The sequence below is a fragment of the Vipera ursinii genome (assembly GCF_947247035.1).
Source record: "Vipera ursinii genome assembly, chromosome: 2".
NCBI lineage: Eukaryota > Metazoa > Chordata > Lepidosauria > Squamata > Viperidae > Vipera > Vipera ursinii.
This window is the reverse complement of record NC_139513.1, coordinates 6,809,467-6,831,432: the sequence shown is the minus strand read 5'-3', so window position 1 is coordinate 6,831,432 and position 21,966 is coordinate 6,809,467. Positions and strand designations below refer to the sequence as shown.

General features: G+C 39.8%; 1 protein-coding gene and 1 long non-coding RNA gene across 2 annotated transcripts in view; both read left to right on the top strand.

Moving 5' to 3' along the window:
* Nucleotides 1–21,966, top strand: part of LOC310635946 — an 871,275-nt gene that overhangs the window by 179,970 nt on the left and 669,339 nt on the right. The gene's annotated exons all lie outside the window — the stretch shown is intronic.
* Nucleotides 516–20,147, top strand: LOC310633282 (vomeronasal type-2 receptor 26-like; the record flags this gene model as incomplete). Its single annotated transcript, XM_083350981.1, has 4 exons — nt 516–560; nt 12,226–12,366; nt 14,647–14,773; nt 19,243–20,147. The coding sequence occupies 4 exons, from the start codon at nt 516–518 to the stop codon at nt 20,145–20,147; spliced, it is 1,218 nt and encodes a 405-aa protein (XP_083207107.1).

Sequence of the window (21,966 nt, the reverse complement as noted above, 5' to 3'; positions counted from 1 at the left end):
TTGGGAGACAATTTACCACAATGGAAGGTTTTAGAAGTCAATTCTCTGGATATTGAACTATCTTCCTCCAGCATCACTTTCCGGACATGTCCTGACAGGAAGGATGAAAACCACTGTAGAAGAGGGTCCCCAGGGATGTATCTGCAACATGCTTTGCTCCAGCTGTACATGGAGACCTAGAAGAGGTTCAGAAGCCCCAGAGAACAAATTATCACTCACAGTAATTATCACGATCCCAGACTTTGAGACATCTGCTGCAGTCTAGACTGAAGCAACATGGAATGGATCTTGCATCAAAGAGAAAGATAAAAGTTTCCACTCATGCTGAATGGTTTGCATAAGATTTAGGAAACAGGCAGGGACTGTGCTGTTGAAGGCACAGTTTCTCCTTTCCAGAGGAAGCTCGGCTTGTCTCTGTTTGGAAGAGGAAAGCCGCAAAATTCAATTTTGTGAGAGTGCATTGAATTCATCTAACTCTCCTTTGGAAACAGGGGATTGATTCAGCCCCGTGAATTATGGACCCCCTGCTTCTGCTGCTGGGGCTGCTGGGGCTGGTGATGGTATCCCAGCCAGCCTCTGGGAAGCTTAGAATGAAGTGCCCACTGAATTTGGAGCACCTGGATGGAAAAAGGCCATGGAGCTACTACAGGCCAGGAGACCATCTCATTAGTATAGTCACCAGTGCATTTACTATGGGACATAAAATTTTGAATTTCAACATGGCTCCTTACAATGAATCTTTCTTGTAAGTCCTTCAGTGTGATGGAGTTGTATTCCCTCCATCTGGATTTCTAACACCCTCATTTTTTTTCTTTTTATTCCACTTGCTCCTATATTGCAGGAACTGACTAATTTCTTGAGAAGGGCTCCCTCTTCTCTCTCTTTTGAAATATAACAGAATTATAACAGAATAACTGAGTTGGGAGGGACCCTGGAGGTGTTCTGTGACAATCCCTGCCCAAGCAGGAGACCCTATAATGTTACAGACAAGTGGCTGTCCAATCTCTTCTTAAAAACCTCCAGTGATAGAGCAGCCACAACTTCTAATGCAGCCTAAAACTGTGTTGGCTTTTTTGGCAGCTGCAGCACACTGCTGGACCATATTTAAGTGATTGTGCAAGAACCCTTTCACAGTTAGTACTATTGAATAGGTACCACCTATTCTCTACTGGTACATTTGATTTTTTCCCCCTTAAATGTAGAACTTTATTTTTCTCACCATTGAATCTAATTTTGTTAGTTAGGGCCGAGTGTTCAAGTCTGTTGGGATTGGTTCTGTAGCTTGATCCTATCTTCTGGAATGTTGGCTATTCCTGCCAGCTTGGTGTCATCTGCAAATCTGACGAGTCCTCCTCCTATGCCCTCATCTAACTCATTTGTGATATTGTTAGTGCACTGGACCTAAGACAGAGCCTTGGAGTACCCCACTACTCACCTCTCTCCATGTAGAGGCAGTTCCATTAAGGACAACATGTTGAGTGTGGTTGGCCAGCCAATTATGAATCCATCTGGTGGTGGTGCTGTCTAACCCAGATTTTTCTGTCTTATCAAGTAGCAAGTTGTTAGTGCACTGGACCTAAGACAGAGCCTTGGAGTACCCCACTACTCACTTCTCTCCATGTAGATGCAGTTCCATTAAGGACAACACGTTGAGTGTGGTTGGCCAGCCAATTATGAATCCATCTGGTGGTGGTGCTGTCTAACCCAGATTTTTCTGTCTTATCAAGTAGCAAGTTGTGGTCTTCTTTATCAAATGCTTACTGAAGTCCAATTATGTTCACAGCATTTCACAACACTTTGAGGAAGAGACATAAATTCAAAGACGGGACATAAAAAAATACCTGAAAGAAATCCATGTTATGTTCCTCTCTCCAACAACTTAAAGAATTAATGACTTAAAGGAGCAATTGTAGTTTCCCTTGACAAGCTCAGTACCATATTTTTATAACAATAACTCATTGATATTCAATTCAATAGCTGATTCTTATGGGAATAGAGGGTGACTTGAATTTAGAATGGTATTTTTCAGACACATGAAATATACACTTCCTTATGATATTGTTACAAATAATGGACTGTTTCTGATTTGCAATCTCTCAATATTCACAAATATTTAATGTTGATGGGTCATTTGCCTCTGGTTTTGGATGAGTATTTGCTTCAGACTCAATAGTCATGTGTTGATAAAGGGGATGAAATGGGGGGGGAAAGGATATTTGATGATTGCTATTGATTATGCTGATATTAACTGGAGCATTTTTTTTACAATAGAGTACCTTATGATAACAGGGAAAAAGAATGTGTTATTTTCACCACTCAAGTGGTCAACAACAATATCCAGCTCCCAAATAATCTCACACTTGGATACAACATCCATGACAACTATTTGAACACACTTGGCACTTCAGATGCCTTGCTGGACATGCTCTCTACTGGAGAAGCCAACGTTCCCAACTACAGCTGTGGAAGGAAGGACAACATTTTGGCTCTTGTTGATGCAGCTGACAGGGAGATCTCCATACAGATGTCAACATTAGCAGGCACTTATAAAGTCCCACAGGTCTGTGTGTTTGTTTTTGTATGTGGTAAAGGGAGTTGTGTGGTAGTGGGCACATGATAGATCCAGCCATATCTTCACTATGGAATTCAAGAGCTGTTTTTTCACTATGGCCATTGTAGGTATCATGGCTGGGTATTGAGATAACATTAGGATGGGAGCATGGTTCAAAGCAGACATATCTTCTCATGACACCATCCCCATTGCTTTGAGGGCTTTTGTTGCACACTTGTGAAGATGAGGAAAAGCTCTCTGTTCAATCAAAAAAAACCCATTCTGTACAATAGGAACATGCAGCATTGATGAAAAACTAACGTTTTGTACATAATTTTAGGGGGAAAAACATATTTTTCAATGCTGAACAAGTCCCATATTTATGAAAAGATTATCAGTCTTGCCTATACTTGATAAAACATAAATATGTCTTATAGACTCAGAATGAACTTAAAGGTGACATTTTGTACATAATCTTAGAAAAAATAAATATTTTTCCAAGCTGAACAAGTTCCTTATTCATGAAAAGATTCTCAGTCTTATCTATTGTTGATAAAACATAAATGCTGTATGTCTTATAGACTCAGAGTGATCACTATCGTAATTAACCACTTTATTTAGAAAGTTACAAGCCTATGAGCCAACAACTTTTTCCCCTAATGCAGGGGTGTCAAACTGCCGGCTCATGGGCCGCTTGCATCATACGGAGACCGCATCACCCAGTTTCAGAAATGCAAAAAAAGTCGCAATATGTCACAACATATCACGTGACACAGCGAGTTTGACACCTATTCACAATCAAATGCATCATAAAAGGCTTGAAGAATAATAAAGATGACTTTCTATCAGCTGAACTATTCAATGAATATTCCAGGTTGTGAGTTTCACTATTGGCAGGTAGATTTACCCCCCTATAGTTGGGGGGAAAGATGGCAATAATATTTTCTATTTTAAAAAGTGTATAAAAAACATCCTAGTTATTATTCTCCCATTGGTCAAATAGATATTGTGGCTAAAATAAATGCTCAGATCCTCTTGAGTAGAGTTGGTAGTAAGTAGATGAACAAAGAATTTGTAACTGAAGAACAAGCAAGCTTTATTTATTTGTTTGTTTATTTATTTATTAAATTTTTTTGCCACCCATCTCACTGTGAGGTGACTCTGGGCAAGTTACAATATTAAAAGCAATCAAACTATACCCCCAAAATATACGTAATACTATTAAAAATACAATAAAAATGAAAAGATTACCAACTGTAACAATAAGATGGGGAGTGAGGGAGGGGAATGTGGAATCTGCTATTGATCCATTATTACCCATTATTAACCCATTGGGGCACCAAGCCAACTGGCAGAATCAGGCCTTTAGGCTCTTGCAAGAATGGTATACGGATTCCTGCTCAAGCAGGGTATAGAATTGGAAGCCCTTCAAGATCCCTTTTGTCTCTGATTCTATTAGCTGATTCATTGTTTATTTTTTCTTGAATTATCCAATTACAAAATACGTCTGTGAGGGAAACAGTTATGGTCTTTATAGATGTTAGTGCAGAATTTGACACATTAAACAGAGAAATATTATGGAGGAAATTGATTGCCCTTAAAATGGAACTGGCTCTTTCTACCAGCACGTATTTGAGAGGGTGCTTTGGGTTCAATGGAGCTATGAGGACCTATGTTTACCAAGATGTAACACAAGGGTGCATGCTTGAACAATTGTTATTCTATCTAGACACTAACATTTTACCTCCACTAATGAACAAACATGAAGTACTCATGCCTAATCAACAAATTATTCAAATATGTTCATCAAAACAAACTTCAGCATTTTTCATTGCTTTCTCAGATCAGGGATAAAATTGCTTCGGAGATTCTGAGTGATAAAAGCAAATTCCCTTTTTTCCACCGGATGCTCCCCAAAGAAGGGTTTCAGTACCCAGCAATTGTCCAACTGCTCCTCCATTTCAGATGGACCTTGATTGGTCTTCTTGCTCCAGAAACAGAAAAGGGAGAGAATTTCCTAAGGACTTTTCCTCCTTTGCTTGTCAGGAATGGAATTTGTGTTGTTATATCACAACAAATTCCAATGACTCTTCATCAAGCACCCTTGGGGGGTTCCGGCTCTAAGTGGCAACAAGTCAATGTCTTTGTTCACTTCACAGAATATATTATCGTTTCAAGCACATTTCGTACTTTTCATTTAACACTTAAAGACTTGCCAGGACCCATTGAAGGGAAAGTCTGGATCACCACAACTTTGGGAAAATATTTGATGTATCATCGTGGATATCTCAAATACATCCATAGTATCTGGAGCTTTGATTTTCTGCAAAATGAAAGCCTTGAATATGGTGCCTTTGAACCCTATTTCTTTATAGATCGCCAGTTTCAAAATAAGTCTTTTCGCTGTTCTTTTGCAAAACGTATCTTTTCTGTCAAAGCCCAGAAAAGATGCAGCCAAAAAGCTCCAGTGGAGACTGAAGAAAAAAGCGGCAGCATCCGGATTGCAAATAATGACTCTGTTTACATCCTCTTTATGACTCTGGCCCATGATTTGAAGGCTGCATATTCATCCATATCCTGGAGGAGAAGGAAGAAAGTCCAAGACACATCGGAAACTCCAAGGCTGCAGCCATGGCAGGTAGGAAGTCCCAACAAGGATCTAGCCAACTAAATTCCTTTGTTGAAAGAATCCACAGGAGAAAGAGGGAAGCCATCTCAACCTCCTTGTGCTACAAAAGATCGACAGATTTGCCCAGTCTTGTTCCTTGGGTAATAATGTACTAAGGAGCCAGCATCAGATATATTTTATATTAAAAATTACTAATTTTAAAAGGCTGTTTTCATCTTTAAAAATATTCCTGTATGTATGGTTTGTGATTAGCACTACAGAATTTTAATTTATAAATTTGAAGGATTATCTGAGAATATCTGATGGTCTGAGCCTCAGCTGTTGTTTTGTTTGTTTTTCCCCCTGATGTGAATGGCCAATGAAACATACTGGAAAAAGGAAGGTGACATTCAGCTGTTTATTCCTGCAGGAATAGAGAGTCTCACACTTGGGACAGAGGTCCAAATGAAGGGCCCTGATAAAAAGTTGCCCTAACTATTTATACAAAAAGTTTCTTTTTGATAGCCAAACCTTCCTAATCCTATCATTGTCAGGAGTTTTCTGCTGCACGTCTGTAGTTTCTTTGTCAACTTTGCAAGAAAGCTGACAAATGAAGGGGGAACTTAGACAATCCACTGGGTAATTTAATAAATTCTAAGTTTTGATGGGTTCTTTCTACATAACTTGATCAATTCAAAGGTGGAGAAGGAATAGGTAGAGAAGGTAAATGAGGGCGGATATGATATTGTTGCCATTACAGAAACATGGTGGGACGAAACACACAAATGGAACACACAGCTAGAGAGATTTAAATTATTTAAAAGAAATAGACTAAACAAAAGAGGAGGTGGAGTTGCTCTATATATAAGAAATAACTTTATCTCTACAGAAATAGAGCACAACAATGATGAAAACTGTAAACTTGAATGTATTTGGGTCAATATAAAAGGGGAAAAAATGACATTGCCATAGGTGTATACTATAGGCCGCCCAACCAAACACAGGAAATAGATGAACTTTTTGCTAGTCAGTTAACTAAGGTATGTAGGAAGCGCATCACAATAGTAATGGGGGACTTTAATTACCCTGATATCAACTGGGAGACAAATTCTGCACCAAGTGGAAGATCTAACAGATTCCTGACAAACCTAGCAGACAATTTTCTCTCCCAAAAAGTAGAGAAGGGAACTAGGGGATTAGCCATATTGGATTTAATTCTCACTAACAGAGATGAAATGATAGAAAGTGTCAAAGCCACAGGAACCTTGGGGGGAAGTGATCATGCAATATTGGAATTCAACATTCTGGAAGCACAAGCAATAGAATACAGCCAAACTAGAGTCTTGGACTTTAAAAGAGCTAATTTCAATAAACTTAGAGAGACCTTGGGAAGAATTTCATGGATGAGAATCCTAAAAGGGAAAACAACTCAAGAAGCTTGGCAAATTTTGAAAAGTGAGATAATAAAGGCCCAGTCTAGCACAATACCAACAAAGAAGAAAAATAACAGCTTTCAAAAGAAACCAGCATGGCTGCATAAAGAACTCTCTGATAAACTGAAAGATAAAAAGGACAAGTATAAGAATTGGAAAGAGGGGCACATAACTAAGGCAGAATATCAGCAAACAGCCCATGCCTGCAAAGATGAAGTGAGGGAAGCTAAGGCTCAAAATGAACTAAGGCTTGCGACCAAAGTCAAAAATAACAAAAAAAAGCTTCTTTCAACATATAAGAAACAAGAAAAAAAGTTAAGGAAATGATTGGTCCATTAGTGGGGGAAAGTGGCAAGAAGGTGACAAGCAACAGGGAGAAAGCAAAACTAATTAACTCATTTTTTGCATCTGTCTTTACACAAAGGGAAAAAACAGTCCAACCTACCCAAACCAGTGCCATAAAAAACAGAATAGAAACGCAAGTTAAGATAGGCAAGAAAATGGTAAGTGAGCACCTGTCCAGCCTAGACGAGTTCAAATCACCAGGACCAGATGGATTACACCCCAAGGTTCTCAAGGAACTGGCAGACGTGATCTCAGAACCACTGAACTATATTTTTCAAAGATCCTGGAGCACTGGGGAACTACCAGAGGACTGGAAGAGAGCTGATGTAGTTCCCATATTCAAAAAAGGGAAAAAAATAGTTCCAGGAAAATACAGACCTATCAGCTTGGCCTCAATACCTGGGAAGATTCTGGAAAAGATAATCAAACAACAAATCAGCGAACATCTTGATGCGATTAAAGTTATCACTAAAAGCCAACATGGGTTTGTCAAAAACAGATCATGCCAGACAAACCTTATTGCATTCTTTGACCAAGTGACAAAACTAGTTGACCAGAGGAATGCTGTAGATATAATTTACTTGGACTTCAGTAAGGCATTTGATAAAGTAGATCACAACCTACTACTTGATAAGATAGAAAAATGTGGGTTAGATAGCATCACCACCGGATGGATTCGTAGCTGGCTGACAGGCCGTACTCAGCATGTGATCCTCAATGGAACCGCATCTACATGGAAGGAAGTGTGTAGTGGGGTGCCCTAGGGCTCTGTTCTCGGCCCAGTGCTCTTCAACATCTTCATCAACGATTTGGATGAGGGAATAGATGGGGAACTCATCAAATTTGCAGATGACACCAAGCTGGCAGGAATAGCCAATACTCCAGAAGATAGGCTTAAGATCCAGGAGGATCTGGACAGACTCGAACACTGGGCACTATCTAACAAAATGAAATTCAATTGTGGAAAAAAGTAAGGTTCTACATTTAGGCAGGAAAAATCAAATGCACAGGTATAGTATAGGTGGTACCTTGCTCGATAGTAGTAACTGTGATAGAGATCTCGGAGTCCTAGTGGACAATCACTTAAATATGAGCCAGCAGTGTGCTGCAGCTGCCAAAAAAGCCAACACAGTGCTAGGCTGCATTAACAGAGGGATAGAATCAAGATCACGTGAAGTACTAATACCACTTTACAATGCCTTGGTAAGGCCATACCTGGAATACTGCATCCAGTTTTGGTCACCACGATGTAAAAAAGATGTCGAGACTCTAGAAAGAGTACAGAGAAGAGCAACAAAGATGATTGGGGGACTGGAGGCTAAAACATATAGGGAACAGTTGCTGGAATTGGGTATGTGTAGTTTAACGAAGAGAAGAGAGAGGGGTGACATGATAGCAGTGTTCAATATCTCAGGGGCTTCCACAAAGAAGAGGGAGTCAAGCTATTCTCCAAAGCACCTGAGAGCAGGACAAGAAGCAATGGATGGAAACTAGTCAAGGAGAGAAGCAACCTAGAACTAAGGAGAAACCTCCTGACAGTTAGAACAACTAACCAGTGGAACAACCTACCTCCAGAAGTGGTGAATGCTCCAACACTGGAAGTTTTTAAGAAGAGACTGGACAGCCATTTGTCTGAAATGGTATAGGGTTTGCTGCCTTAGCAGGGGGTTGGACTAGATAACCTCCAAGGTCCCTTCCAACTTCTTCTTCTTCTTCTTCTTCTTCTTCTTCTTCTTCTTCTTCTTCTTCTTCTTCTTCTTCTTCTTCTTCTTATTATTATTATTATTATTATTATTATTATTATTATTATTATTATTATTATTATTATTATTATTATTATTATTATTATTATTATTATTAAACTAGAGGGTCAGCCGTATCGGACTTAATTTTCACTAACAGATGTAATAATAAAAGGGGTTGAACTTACAGGAATCCGGGGGGGGCGGGGGGACTGACCATGCAATATTTGAATTAAACTTAATGCAAGCACAAGGAATAAAAAAAATCAAATAAAGTCTTGGACTTTAAAAGACCTGATTTTAACAAATTTAGAGAGTGCTTGGGAATGATTCCATGGATGGAAATCTTGAAGGGGAAAACAATCCATGAAGCTTGGAAAATTTTGAAAAATGATATTATAAAAGGCTAGTCTAGCACAATACCAATGAAGAAGAAAAATGAAGAATCTGAAAAGCAACCAGCAACCAGAGCTCTCTGATATACTGAAAGACAAAAAAAAAGGACAAGTATAAAAAATGTAAAGCGAGGCACAGAACTAAGACCGAATATCAGCAAATAGCCTGAAGCTACAAAGATGAAGTCAGGGAAGCTAAAGTTCAAAATGAACTAAGAATTGCAACAAAACTCAAAAATAAAAAGAACAACAACAACATACACTTCTATCCACATGTAAAAAGAAGAAGAAAATCAAGGAAACAAGTGATCCGTTAATGGAAGAAAATGGCAACATAGTGATGAGGAGCAAAAAGAAAGCAGAACTCCTTGACTCGTTTTTTTTTTTTTTTTTTTGCATCTCTCTTAACATAAAAGGGGAAAAACAGTTCCCCCGAAAAAGTAAAATGCAGATTAGGAAAGCAAGTCAAAATAGTCAAGAAAATGGTAAGACACTCTAGACAAGTTCAAATTGCCAGGACCAGACAGTTTACAACCCAGGGCACTGAGATGTAATCTCAGAACCACTGAACCACATCTTTGAAAGATCCTGGAGCAGTGGGGACCAGATGATGGAGAAAGAGTCAACGTAGTTCCCATCTTCAAAAAAGAAAACAAAAACCCACTATGGCTGAAAACTTCCCTACATCCACTTCTGATGTGTCCCTCTCTTCCACACTTAAAATAATCTTGTCAGTTTTTACTAAATTTCCCCCTCCTTTGCATTGGAAGAATATCGGCTGTCATTCTGGAGTCTGGTTGCCAGGGTGCCTTTGATCGTTCTGCAGGATAGCAAAACATTTTTAAGTCCTCCCTCCTTTCTGTCCTTCTCTTTCTTTCCCTCTTTTTCTTTCTCTTCTTTTTTTATTTCTCTACCTCCCTTCTTCATTTTTTTCCCCTTTGATCGAACATGAGCTAGAAGGGTGGCATATAAGTCTAATAAAATAAATAAATAAATAAATAAATAAATAAATAAATAAATAAAATTCTGCACAACTCTGGGTGCCCCAAAGTAAACCAGTTAGATACAATCTTGTGGAAATGGTCCTTTATTGTCACTTGCAGACTAATCTACCAAGGCCAGAATTCGTTGGTCTTTGGGGTTGTTCATATCCAAACAGGTAGAGGCAAGCCCTGCTTCCAGAAGGCGAACCCAGAAGGCATCTGGTATTTCCCCTTCACTTTTTCACATTGTGTGCTGGAACTCAGATCCGTTTAACGGCTTATGCCAAATTTCTTGCAAAGCCTCTCACAAACTCCCTTTGGCCCAATTTTATTCCTCCCAGTGTGTTGCAATGTTATAATCAACAGTCAGGATGACTCAGTGACCAGGCAACTCTCACTGGGGCAACATCTCCAGCCGTTATTATGACTGGCCATCTGGCAATTTCCTCGGTATTTTCAAACAGCTTCAAGATTTCATCCTTCGTGAGGAGGAAAGGTAGCAAAATTGTATCATATCACTGGATGATGGAGCGTGGATTCCATTTAGGGTCCGTTTCTTTCTCCAGCTGGGAGAGAAGTAGCAGGCTGCTGTTTGGAAAAGAGGTTGCATTTATTTTCTCAGTAAGAGCAATAGCAGCAGCAACTGGATTTTATATGCAATAATAATAATAATAATAATAATAATAATAATAATAATAATAATAATAATAATAATAAATAATAATAATAATAATAATAAATAATAATAATAATAATAATAATAATAATAATAATAATAATAATAATAATAATAATAATAATAATAAATTGGAAGGGACCTTGGAGGTCATCTAGTCCAACCCCCTGCCAAGGCAGGAAACCCTACACCATTTCGGACAAATGGCTGTCCAGTCTCTTCTTAAAAACTTCCAGTGTTGGAGCATTCACCACTTCTGGAGGCAGGTTGTTCCACTGGTTAGTTGTTCTAACAGTCAGGAAGTTTCTCCTTAGTTCTAGGTTGCTTCTCTCCTTGACTAGTTTCCATCCGTTGCTTCTTCTCCTGCTTTCAGGTGCTTTGGAGAATAGCTTGGCTCCCTCTTCTTTGTGGCAGCCCCTGAGATATTGGAACACTGCTATCATGTCACCCCTCACCCTTCTCTTCATTAAACTGCACATACCCAATTCCAGCAACCGTTCCCTATATGTTTTAGCCTCCAGTCCCCCTAATCATCTTTGTTGCTCTTTCTAGAGTCTCGACATCTTTGTGTCCTTTGTTCCAAGGTATTTTGGTGTAGGTGTTAAGATGGGCTCTTTGTGTGATTTTGGAACTGGGGGACAATATTTCTTACCTTTGTTATAAGTTTCCCTTTTGTCATGTAAAGTGTTGTAGCTGATCCTTGAGGGCAAAGGGTGCGCATATGGGTGCCTTTGATGTTCTAATTTATCTCTAGCCTGGGTGATCAATATCTCTCTCTTATGTGGTCAGCTCAGCCCTTTGGAGATCACTTCACTATTTAGTATTTTGTGAATTGTTTTTTTCTGAATGGGCAACTTTGTATCTTCTAAATGAAATATAATTTCCCTAGATCAACTTAATTTCCCTAGATTTAGATCGGTAACTTTTTTAGTGGAAAAAAAGACAGGAAGCTTAATTCCTGCTTAATTCTTGTGGGGATTTGTTGGAATAAGACAGGAGGGAATATTTGATTTTCAATTCAATACATATTCAATACATATATTGTTGAGTACTGGGTTCTCTTCTTGAAGCAAGAGACGAGGCGAGTGAGTTCAGGCAGGAACATGCTTTATTTGAGTTGCAGGAACTGAACTGAGAAGCAGAGCTGCAACGCAGCTATTTGTACTCTGGCTACTAGGCGGTGGCCAATAGGTTTAAAGCAACCTATTGTCGCCCTAGAGCCAACCAATGGCTGTCCTGGAGACTGACTATCTGAGGAGCTGGTGACCATTACCAAGCTTCCTGCTTAAGCAATCTCACAGCATTCAAACCCACATGGTACAACTCAAGTTAAACTAGGCCCAATACATTACATACATGATTGACAAATTTTGCTGAACCATTTTCATTCACTTATGAACTTAGTGATAACTAAGATTCATACATGAAAATATCTGGTGGTGTCAGAAACAAAGGTGTCTACTTTTAAAATTCCTGGTTGTTTCCATTCTAGATTCACCCCTTTCTGGAGAAGAATAAATTCTACAATCTTTCCCATTGGAAGCTCTACCTGGACCAAAATGGAGAAGTAGCTGCAGATATGGACATCCAGTGCTTCATGGTTTTGTCCAAAAAACGTTTGATGAAAAGGAAAGTGGGAAGTATTGAAAGACAGAGACTTATTATAAACCAAAGGGCTCTTTCATGGATAAAGTTGCTCAACAGGGTAGGTAAAATATTGTGGTGCTCTTTTCTTTTTCTAAAAATTGTGACCCATTTCAGGTGGGTTAATTCTAGTCACCCTGGTGGATGATCTTCACTGGGAGATGAACATATGAAGGATAAAACATACAGTTTTCTTAGACTGCTTAAGGGGAGGGCTTCAGTAGTATTCACAAAGGTGTCCCTCAGCTGTTATATGGAATAGGAAATACTCTTTTCAACTGATTGAGCCATGTTCAGCATCAAATGCTGCGTGATTATTCTTTTGGTTACAGACCATGGTCCTTTTTGTATCTCTTCTATAAGTTAGAATCTCCTCCAAACTGGTTAGAAACCCACAAGTACTGACATTTGTGGGTGCGCCGGATCTGTGAAACCGTTTACCAGTTGAGCTCCGGATGGCTCCCGACCTTCGCTCCTTCTGACATGATCTAAAGACCTACTTGTTTGAACAAGCCGGCCTGGTCTGATGGGTTTGGGTTTTATCATTGTTTTTATGTAATTTATTGTTGTATTGTATTGGGCATTATGGTTTAATCTCTTTTAATTTTTGTATCTCTGTATTTTAGTATTTACTGCCCTGTTCACCGCCCTGAGTCCTTCGGGAGAAGGGTGGTATACAAATTAAATTAATAAATAAATAATAAATAAATTTGTGAATAGCCCCCGTTTCTTTTAACCAGTGTCTGCACTAAGGTTCAGATAGAATAAGATGAAATATAGTCATGACTTGTTGGTCCATGTGGGAAGTAAGATGCAGATCTGAAAGACAAAATTTATTCTTTTGAAGACAGTAAATTTCATATTCTGAACACAGACGATCAACGATCTGAAAGAGGGGTCAAAGAGACCGTATACATTAAAACTGAACAGCCCTCTTTCAGCAGGGGGGGAGGGATACAACATCACCTATCTATCCACCAGACAGTCCTTTCAGCCATTCCAAGAAGATTCCTCATCCATTTGCACTTTGATTCAGGTGACCCTGAGGGCACAGATAAACCCCCAAGTGGCCTCAACCACTCTCAGAGAGTTAATGACCAGATGACTGCAAAGAATATAAATCTTTCCGTTCCCCACCATTCAGTCAGGACTGAAAAAACTTCTTGGATGAGAAGCAAAACATTTTCAAGAAAAAAAAATAAAAATAAAAAGTCCATTTGCCTTTTGGAAAAGCACCTTTGGGACAAAATATGCCTGATTTACCCTGTTTGAGGGACATGTTCTCATGACCTCACCTCCATCTCCTCCTCCCTCCTTCCATTATGTATTCTAGATGGACAGTGATTAATATTTATATGTTACTTATTTTATTCTGCCCTGTGAACCGCCCTGAGTCCTCAGGGAGAAGGGCGGTATATAAATGTTATTAAATTAAATTAAATTAAATTAAATATGTAAAGGGTAGGTCTACACATATGTTGTATATACTATGTTTAATTGTGTGTTATGTATGTGTACACTTTGAGAACAAGCAACTAAATTTTATTTTTAATGTGTGCCGTTGTATCCACAGTAAAAAATGACAATAAAGGTTATCTAATCTAGCCTAATCTAATCTCATCTCATCTCACTCCAGTTCTAGAAACTAGGCAGTCAGTTTTAGTCTTAGCTCTCCAACATGGAAGCCAAATAAATTAAATAAATAAATAAACAAAACACATCTCCTTTAAGGTTAGCAGCTCTAATTGGTAAGGATTTTTTCCCCTTCAAACCTTAATTGAAGGATAGTTTTGAACTACTATCAAAGGGGACTGGCTTTGCAATGTTTTATATACTCCAGAAGAAACTTTCCAGATTAAAACTAATCAGAGATTTCTTTCTTCATCAGAGAATTGTTGTATTTTAACAAATCTAATAGAATAAAAAAAATATTATAATATTTTTTTTCTAAAATTTAATATAAGTTCTTTATAATCATGGATATATGAAGAATGGGAGAATGCATCTTAATGCAGCCATAAAGAGAAGTTGTTATTTAATTTTAGTTGTGATTTAATTTTAAAATCTTTTCTCAGTTCCTTCCTTCCACACTTTATTCAGTAGAAAAGTCCTTTATTGCCATGAGATATGCCAGAAGTGAAAGGCAGGAACTATATGAATCTTTAGGGTGGTTTTATCTCCTGAAATCACTTGGAACTAGTTAGATAATTCATATTTCTTCTTCATATTTCTTCGTATTTTCTTTGGCATTCCTTGTTTTTCTCCTTAGCCTTTGCCTCAGTCCAAATGTGTGGAAAGTTGTCATCCTGGATATGTCAAGCAGAAGCGAGAAGGAGAGCCAGTTTGCTGCTATGACTGTGTTCCTTGTCCAGAGGGGACCATCTCCACACAGGAAGGTGGGTGACAAAAGAAAAGAGCAGATTTATGAGCTTCCTCTAATACAGACATGTCAAACTGATGATGTCACACGATGTTGCGCAAAGTATCAGGACGGTTTTGCCATTGCCGGCAATGGGGTGGGCACAGCTTCCACATGACGCATCCGGCCGGCGGACCGACAGTTTGACACCCCTGGTCTAATACATTTTTATGGAAGCCAGTATTAAAAAATGTGTTAAAGGTCCAAAGTTTTTATTTTAAAACTGCACAATTTCTTATCTAACAGAAGGAATAATCAAAAGACCTTGAAGGAGGGGCTGGGTAGAGATGGGAGTGTATAGCATTTGGGGCACATTTTACTACAAAGAAAAGATCTTTTGCTTTTTATTTTGGATCTCTCTTTCCACCTTTATCTTTTTATGAATATCTGCATTCTTTGAAACTTGAGGAATTGTTTTAGATCCATCCTTTGGAATGATCTTTGCAATTTATTCTATATAGGTCTCCTCTTGAGCATCACTAGAAGGAATTGCTGATCCACATTCAGGTGATATGTACAGTTATGGGTGCACCTCCTTACGTGACTGTTAACACTGATGAGAGTACCCATTCCAGATTATTTGCAGAACTTGTTTTTTGCTATTTTAAAAAGTATATATTTTTATCTTTTTTTTCTGGAGAAGTTAAGAGATGCATCTTAGAAAATCCTCCTGGTATGAGTTGTTTTCCAAAAAACTTATTTCTTGAAAAGTAAAAAGATAGGATATTAAAGAAATGTTTCTTTGGGGGTTTTGCAGATACAGAAAAATGCACCAAGTGTCCAGATGATAAATATCCAAATAAAGATCGTATCCAAAATATCCCCAAAGTTATAACCTTCCTGTCTTATGAAGAAAATCTGGGCATCACCCTGATTTCTTTTTCCCTGCTCTTGTTCCTAACCACAATATTTATGTTAATAATATTCATTAAATACCAAGAAACTTCTATTGTCAAAGCCAACAACTGGGACCTCTCCTACATCCTTCTGATCTCCCTCCTGCTTTGCTTCTTGTCTTCTTTAATTTTCATTTGTCAGTCAAGGAAAGCCACCTGCCTTCTCCAACAGACAATGTTCAGCATCATCTGCTCAGTTGCCATTTCTTCTCTCCTGGCCAAAACAATCACAGTGGTGCTGGCTTTCTTGGCCACAAAACCAAGCAAAACCTGGCTTTCTTGGCCAGGAAACCAAACAAAGAGATGGTTGGGGAAGAACTTGTCCAACTCCATCATTTTTGTTCGTTTGTTTTGCTGTCCAAATTATCATCTGCTCCATCTGGATGGGAGTGTCTCCCCCATACCCTGACTCTGACTTCCACTCTCAACCTGGAGTGATCATCGTGCAATGCAATGAAGGCTCTGTTGTCATGTTTTACATCACCCTTAGCTACATGGGCTTCTTAGCTGCCATTTGCTTCATGATAGCTTTCCTAGCCAGGAATCTTCCTGGGGCCTTCAATGAAGCCAAGCTGATCACCTTCAGCATGCTGGTCTTCTGCAGTGTCTGGGTGACTTTTGTTCCTACCTACCTGAGCACCAAAGGGAAATACATGGTGGCTGTTCAGGTCTTCTCCATCTTTGCCTCCAGTGCTGGTCTTCTGGGCTGCACCTTCATCCCCAAGTGCTACATCATCATTCAATTGACCTGAATAAAAAGGAGCACAACCAGAAGAAATGTAGAAATGTGAGACAGTCAACTCTCAACATGTTCCAAGAGGCCAAACCTACAAAATGGTCCAGGCTCTTCACCATGGAGTCTAGGCCATCTTTTGTTGTTGTTGTTTTTGCTTCAGAACACTAAAGAGCAACAAGCAGATGGGATTGTGAGGGAAGTTAGTTCATAGAGTAGTGGGAGAGTAGTAACAAGCTGGAAGCATGCTGGTCTTCTGCAGTGTTTGGGTGACTTTTGCGCCCACCTAACCTGAGCACCAAAGGGAAATAAATGGTGGCTGTTCAGGTTGTCAAAGTTCCGACAGATGAGCTCTTCAGATGACTCTGAGGCATTGTTTACCTTAAAAGCCTTTCATTAGAGCCCTAAAAGATCGGCAATCCTTACTAGGAGAAGCTGGAATCTGAATTCTTCTCCCCTTAGCACAATATGTTAAACACAATTCTCCTCCTTTTCCTTGCTGTCATAAATCACATTCTCCAATTAGTTTGAAGGGTCAGTTTTCCCTTCTGTTAGACAACCCGCCAAATTCTTATCTTCTCTTATTTCGAGCCAGCCTTGAGACACATTCTTCCTCCCCCTCCCCCAGCAATAACTGATTATAGCTCTTAAAGTAACACATAAGTTTAAATATGAAATAGCTGCTTCTTCATCTTTTGTCAAAGCAGGAGAACATTCGATGTTAGCAGCGCTGACATCCAGCCCCCCTTACAAAAAGGACAGATCCTGTAATGTAAACAAAACACAAGTTAGGACCTGGCTTTTGGTTTGTTGGGGTGTTTCTCATAAAACCTTTTGATAAGTCTGTCAGCTTTCACATCACTAGATTTCACCCAAATGGCTTCAGACAATGGGTATCCCTTCCATTGTACTTGGTACTGCAATTTCCCCTTAAAAATTCTAGACTCAAGAATACATTTCACTTCATACAGTTTGCAGGGAGTTTTTAGTGCCTCCAAATTTTTGTGATCTGTCCGTACTTCAAAAGTCACCTTGCTCCCTTCTAAATAGTGTCATCAGTTTTTTTCTTTTAAAAAATGCTACCTTGGGGGTTCTTGGAAATCTGACTTTTCTGTTACAACTCTATGCCATTGATCAACCTCATCCTTGAATTCCCAAAGGCCTCCTCTCCTCTGGAGACCTGGCTCTTCTCCCCACCACTGAGATAAGGTGAGGTTAGAATAGAATAGAATAATAGAGTTGGAAGGGACCTTGGAGGTCTTCTAGTCCAACCCTCTGCTCAGGTAGGAAACTCTATACCATTTCAGACAAATTGTTGTCCAATCTCTTCTTAAAAACCTCCAGTGTTGGAACACTGACAACTTCTGGAGGCAGGTTGTTCCACTGAGTAATTGCTCTGACTGTCTTGAAATTTCTCCTTAGTTCTAGGTTGCTTTTCTCCTTGATTAATTTCCATCCGCTGTTTTTCCTGTTGCCTTAAGGTATAGCTTGACTCCCTCTTCTTTGTGGAAACCCCTCAGATATTGGAATACTGCTATCATGTCACCCTTAGTCCTTCTTTTCATTAAACTACTGTGTTTCCCTGAAAATAAGACTGGGCCTTATTTTTTGTTGTTGTTGTTATCTCCAAAAGAGGCACCATGTCTTATTTTCTGGAGATGTCTTTTATACTCACCTCTGGCACCAACAGCCCCACCCAGCAGGTCCACTTCTTCTGGGGCCGAAGGAGCACCTTCATTCTGCAGCTGCATTCTGGCCTGCATTTTGCAGTTAGGCCTTTCTGGAAGGCCTATGTAGCCGAGTACCAAGCTATGGATTCAATCCATAGCTCAGTCCTTGGCTGCATAGGCCTTGCAGAACCATGCTATAGATTGAATCCATAGTTCGGTTCTTGGCTGCAGAGGCCTTCCTGAGAGGCCTCTGACTGAGAAATGCAGGCCTGGCTTCAGAAGATTCCATAGAAGAAGTGGGCCACCAAGGAGAGGCCTGGCTGAGAAGTCAGTGGGTGCAGGGCACGCGTGGCAGCTCCACATCTCCACCCACTAGTTTGACTTTTAGGTGTTTGCCTTGCTCCAAAACTAGGGCTTATATTGGGGGCAGGGCTTATATTAGGCCCACCCCCAAAATCAAGCTAGGGCTTTTTTTCAGGGTAGGCCTTACTTTCGGGAAAACACGGTAGAAATACCTAATTCCTGCAACTATTCTTCCTTTGTTTTATCCTCTAGCCCCTAAACATTCTTACTGCTCTTCTCTGTACTCTTTCTACAATTGAGGACCCAGATTGTTGGGGACAATTAAGCTGACTTTGTAATAATGCCGCTTGGGGTGTGTGTGAAAGCCCTAATAAGCAGGCATATACATAGAATGAAGGCTACTGCTAAGCTTGTAAGCCGCCCTGAGTCTTCGGAGAAGGGCAGGATATAAATGGAATTAAAATAAATAAAATAAAATAAATAAATTGCAACATCTTTTTTACACCGTGACGGCCAAAACTGGATGAAGTATTCCAAATGTGGACTTACCAAGGCATTAGTGCAGGATGAAAATATGCTGGGTTGCATTAGTGAAGGATTGTTTTAGCAGCAAGCAATTCTCTTTGGCGTTTTATGTTTTGTGCTTGTTATTACAGTTCTATATATTGGTTTTTTTTTATTTGCTGAGCTTTAAGTGGCCGTGTTTTACAAATGTATGCAGGGTCCTATTTATTATTTATTACAGCTTTCCTGTCTCTTCATATCAGCTGTAACCCAAAGAAGTTCTTTCTTGAAATGCAAAAGGAGAGAGTATATAAGAAAGATTTTTTTCCTGTTTCCTCAGATACTGAGAAGTGCACCAAGTGCCCAGATGATCAATATCCAACAAACAACCGAGTCCAATGTATCCCCAAAAGAATAACCTTCCTGTCCTACGAAGAGCCTCTGGGAATTATCCTGGTCTTCTTTGCCCTACTCTTGTTCCTAACCACAGGCTTCATTTTAATCCTGTTCCTTAAATACCTGGAAACTCCCATTGTCAAAGCCAACAACCGGGACCTTTCCTACATCCTCCTGATTTCTCTCATACTCTGCTCCTTATCCTCCATTTTCTTCATTGGACAACCAAGGAAAGCCACGTGTCTTCTCCGACAAACAGTTTTCAGTATTGTCTTCTCTGTAGCTGTGTCTTCTGTGTTGGCCAAAACGATCACAGTGGCATTGGCCTTCCTTGCTACAAAACCAGGAAACCGAGTGAAGAGATGGTTGGGCAAGAGCTTGGCTAACTCTATCATCCTGTCTTGTTCTGCTGTCCAAATTATCATCTGTTCCACATGGCTGGGAGTTTCTCCCCCATTTCCTGACTCTGACCTGCACTCCCAGCCTGAAGAGATCATCCTTCAATGCAATGAAGGCTCTGCCACCATGTTTTATGTTGTTCTTGGCTACATGGGGTTCCTAGCTGCCATTTGTTTCACAGTGGCTTTCCTGGCCAGGAACCTGCCTGCGGCCTTCAACGAAGCCAAGCTGATCACCTTCAGCATGTTGGTCTTCTGCAGCGTCTGGGTCTCCTTCCTGCCCACCTACCTGAGCACCAAGGGGAAATACATGGTGGCTGTTCAGGTCTTCTCCATCTTAGCCTCCAGTGCTGGACTGCTGGGCTGCATCTTCTTCCCCAAGTGTTACATTATTATCCTCAGGCCAGATCTAAATACTAAGGAACATCTAAGGATAAAAGTAGGGAAATGATATTCACATATTTCTCAGTTTCCTGAGATTAATTTTTTCATTGCAATTATTATTCAGCTTGTATGCTTCCTTTGTATCAGTCTGACAATTACAATTATTTAAAACCAAAGAAAATTAACTTATGAAGTGTATAAAACTAATGAAATTTAATTCCAACATAATCATCAAATAGTAAAATAAATGAATTAATAATTAAAATTGCCATGCAGCTACTGAAGGACAGGATAAGAAATGAGAGTTTTATTAACACAAGACAGCTGCAGAAGAAAAGAGATTCTTCCAAAAAAGAGGGAAGGAGTCTTTTTCCTTCGGTGGGATGGAAATGGAAATCTAAGTCTGTGTGAACATGATTTGTTTCCACTCTATGACCAATTCTTGAAAGTAGATGAGGGTAGTAGAGTTGGATGTCAAGAACGTGTTATTTCTACAGCTGACATCAGAATCCTTGTGGAACCTCAGAATTTCATGACTTCAGTGTTGACTCATCACTCTCCCAACACCCTTTCTGGTCATGTCCCCAAAGGTCTGACTCCACTACAAAACAGGACTTGGAAGACTCAATGATCTCTGTGGAAACTTGATCCAGAAAAGAAGGAAGAAAACAACCTGAGACCATGTTAATCTCCAAGTAAATCTCATGATCTACTGGCCTCCAAATGAAAATCAGAAAGCTTCATTGTATTTAAAATAGGTAGTGGTCAGGCAGAGGTCCAGCAAGGCACTTATGTGGTCTGTGCTGAGGTTCGTTCTGTTACCTAATCTTGTACCAGTAGTTTCTGTCACTACTATGACAACTTTTAAATACAATGAAGGTTTCTACAGACAAAAACACAGCTTTGCCATGGGCTCACCTGTGTCCCCAGTTGTGGCCAAATGTATGTAGTCAACATACATTTCTCTCAAGAGAATAGACTTTACCTTTACATTCTTCTGGAAACAGTGACTAACATTTCCTACTAAGCATTGTCCTTGGCAGAATAATAGGATAATATTGGCCAGAAGAACTGGGCATCTGAGAACCAAGTTTCACAAACAGCTTGTCCTAGACAACCATGGGATAACCTGTTTTTTTTATTTTTTATTTTTTATTTATTTTAATTCCATTTATATCCCACCCTTCTCCGAAGACTCAGGGCGGCTTACAAGCTTAGCAGTAGCCTTCATTCTATGTATATGCCTGCTTATTAGGGCTTTCACACACACCCCAAGCGGCATTATTACAAAGTCAGCTTAATTGCCCCCAACAATCTGGGTCCTCATTTTACCTACCTCGGAAGGATGGAAGGCTGAGTCAACCTTGAGCCTGGTGGGATGCGAACCTGCACTAATTGCAGGCAGCTGGTGTTCCTTAAGGAGGCATTAGCCCACTGCTCCACCAAGGTTCCCTATTGTAGTGAGGGTTTGTTCTGGTTCCCTATTGTAGTGAGGGTTTGTTCTGTGATTCACATCTCCCAAGTTTTTTACAATGGAAAAATACCCAAACTTTAGGGGAGGGGAGCTCTTTTTCCTTTCCCCCTTCCATTTCTTCCCTGTATCTGCTGGATCTCTTCTCCAATTATGTATTATTTCTCCTCCACTTCCTCCTCCTCCTCCTCCTCCTCTTTCTTCCCCTTCCTTCTCTCCTTCCCCTTCCTCTTTATCCCCTCCTTTACCCTGTTCCCCATCCTCTTTTCTCTGCATGCGAAGCAGAGGTGAGAGACTGGAAGTTGGTAAAAAACCTCTAAGAACAGGCATGGGATCCAAGACAACACACAGAGAAAGAAAGAGACAGAGAGAGAGACCACCTTTCCCCCTAATGAGAAAGGTCCAGAGATAAACT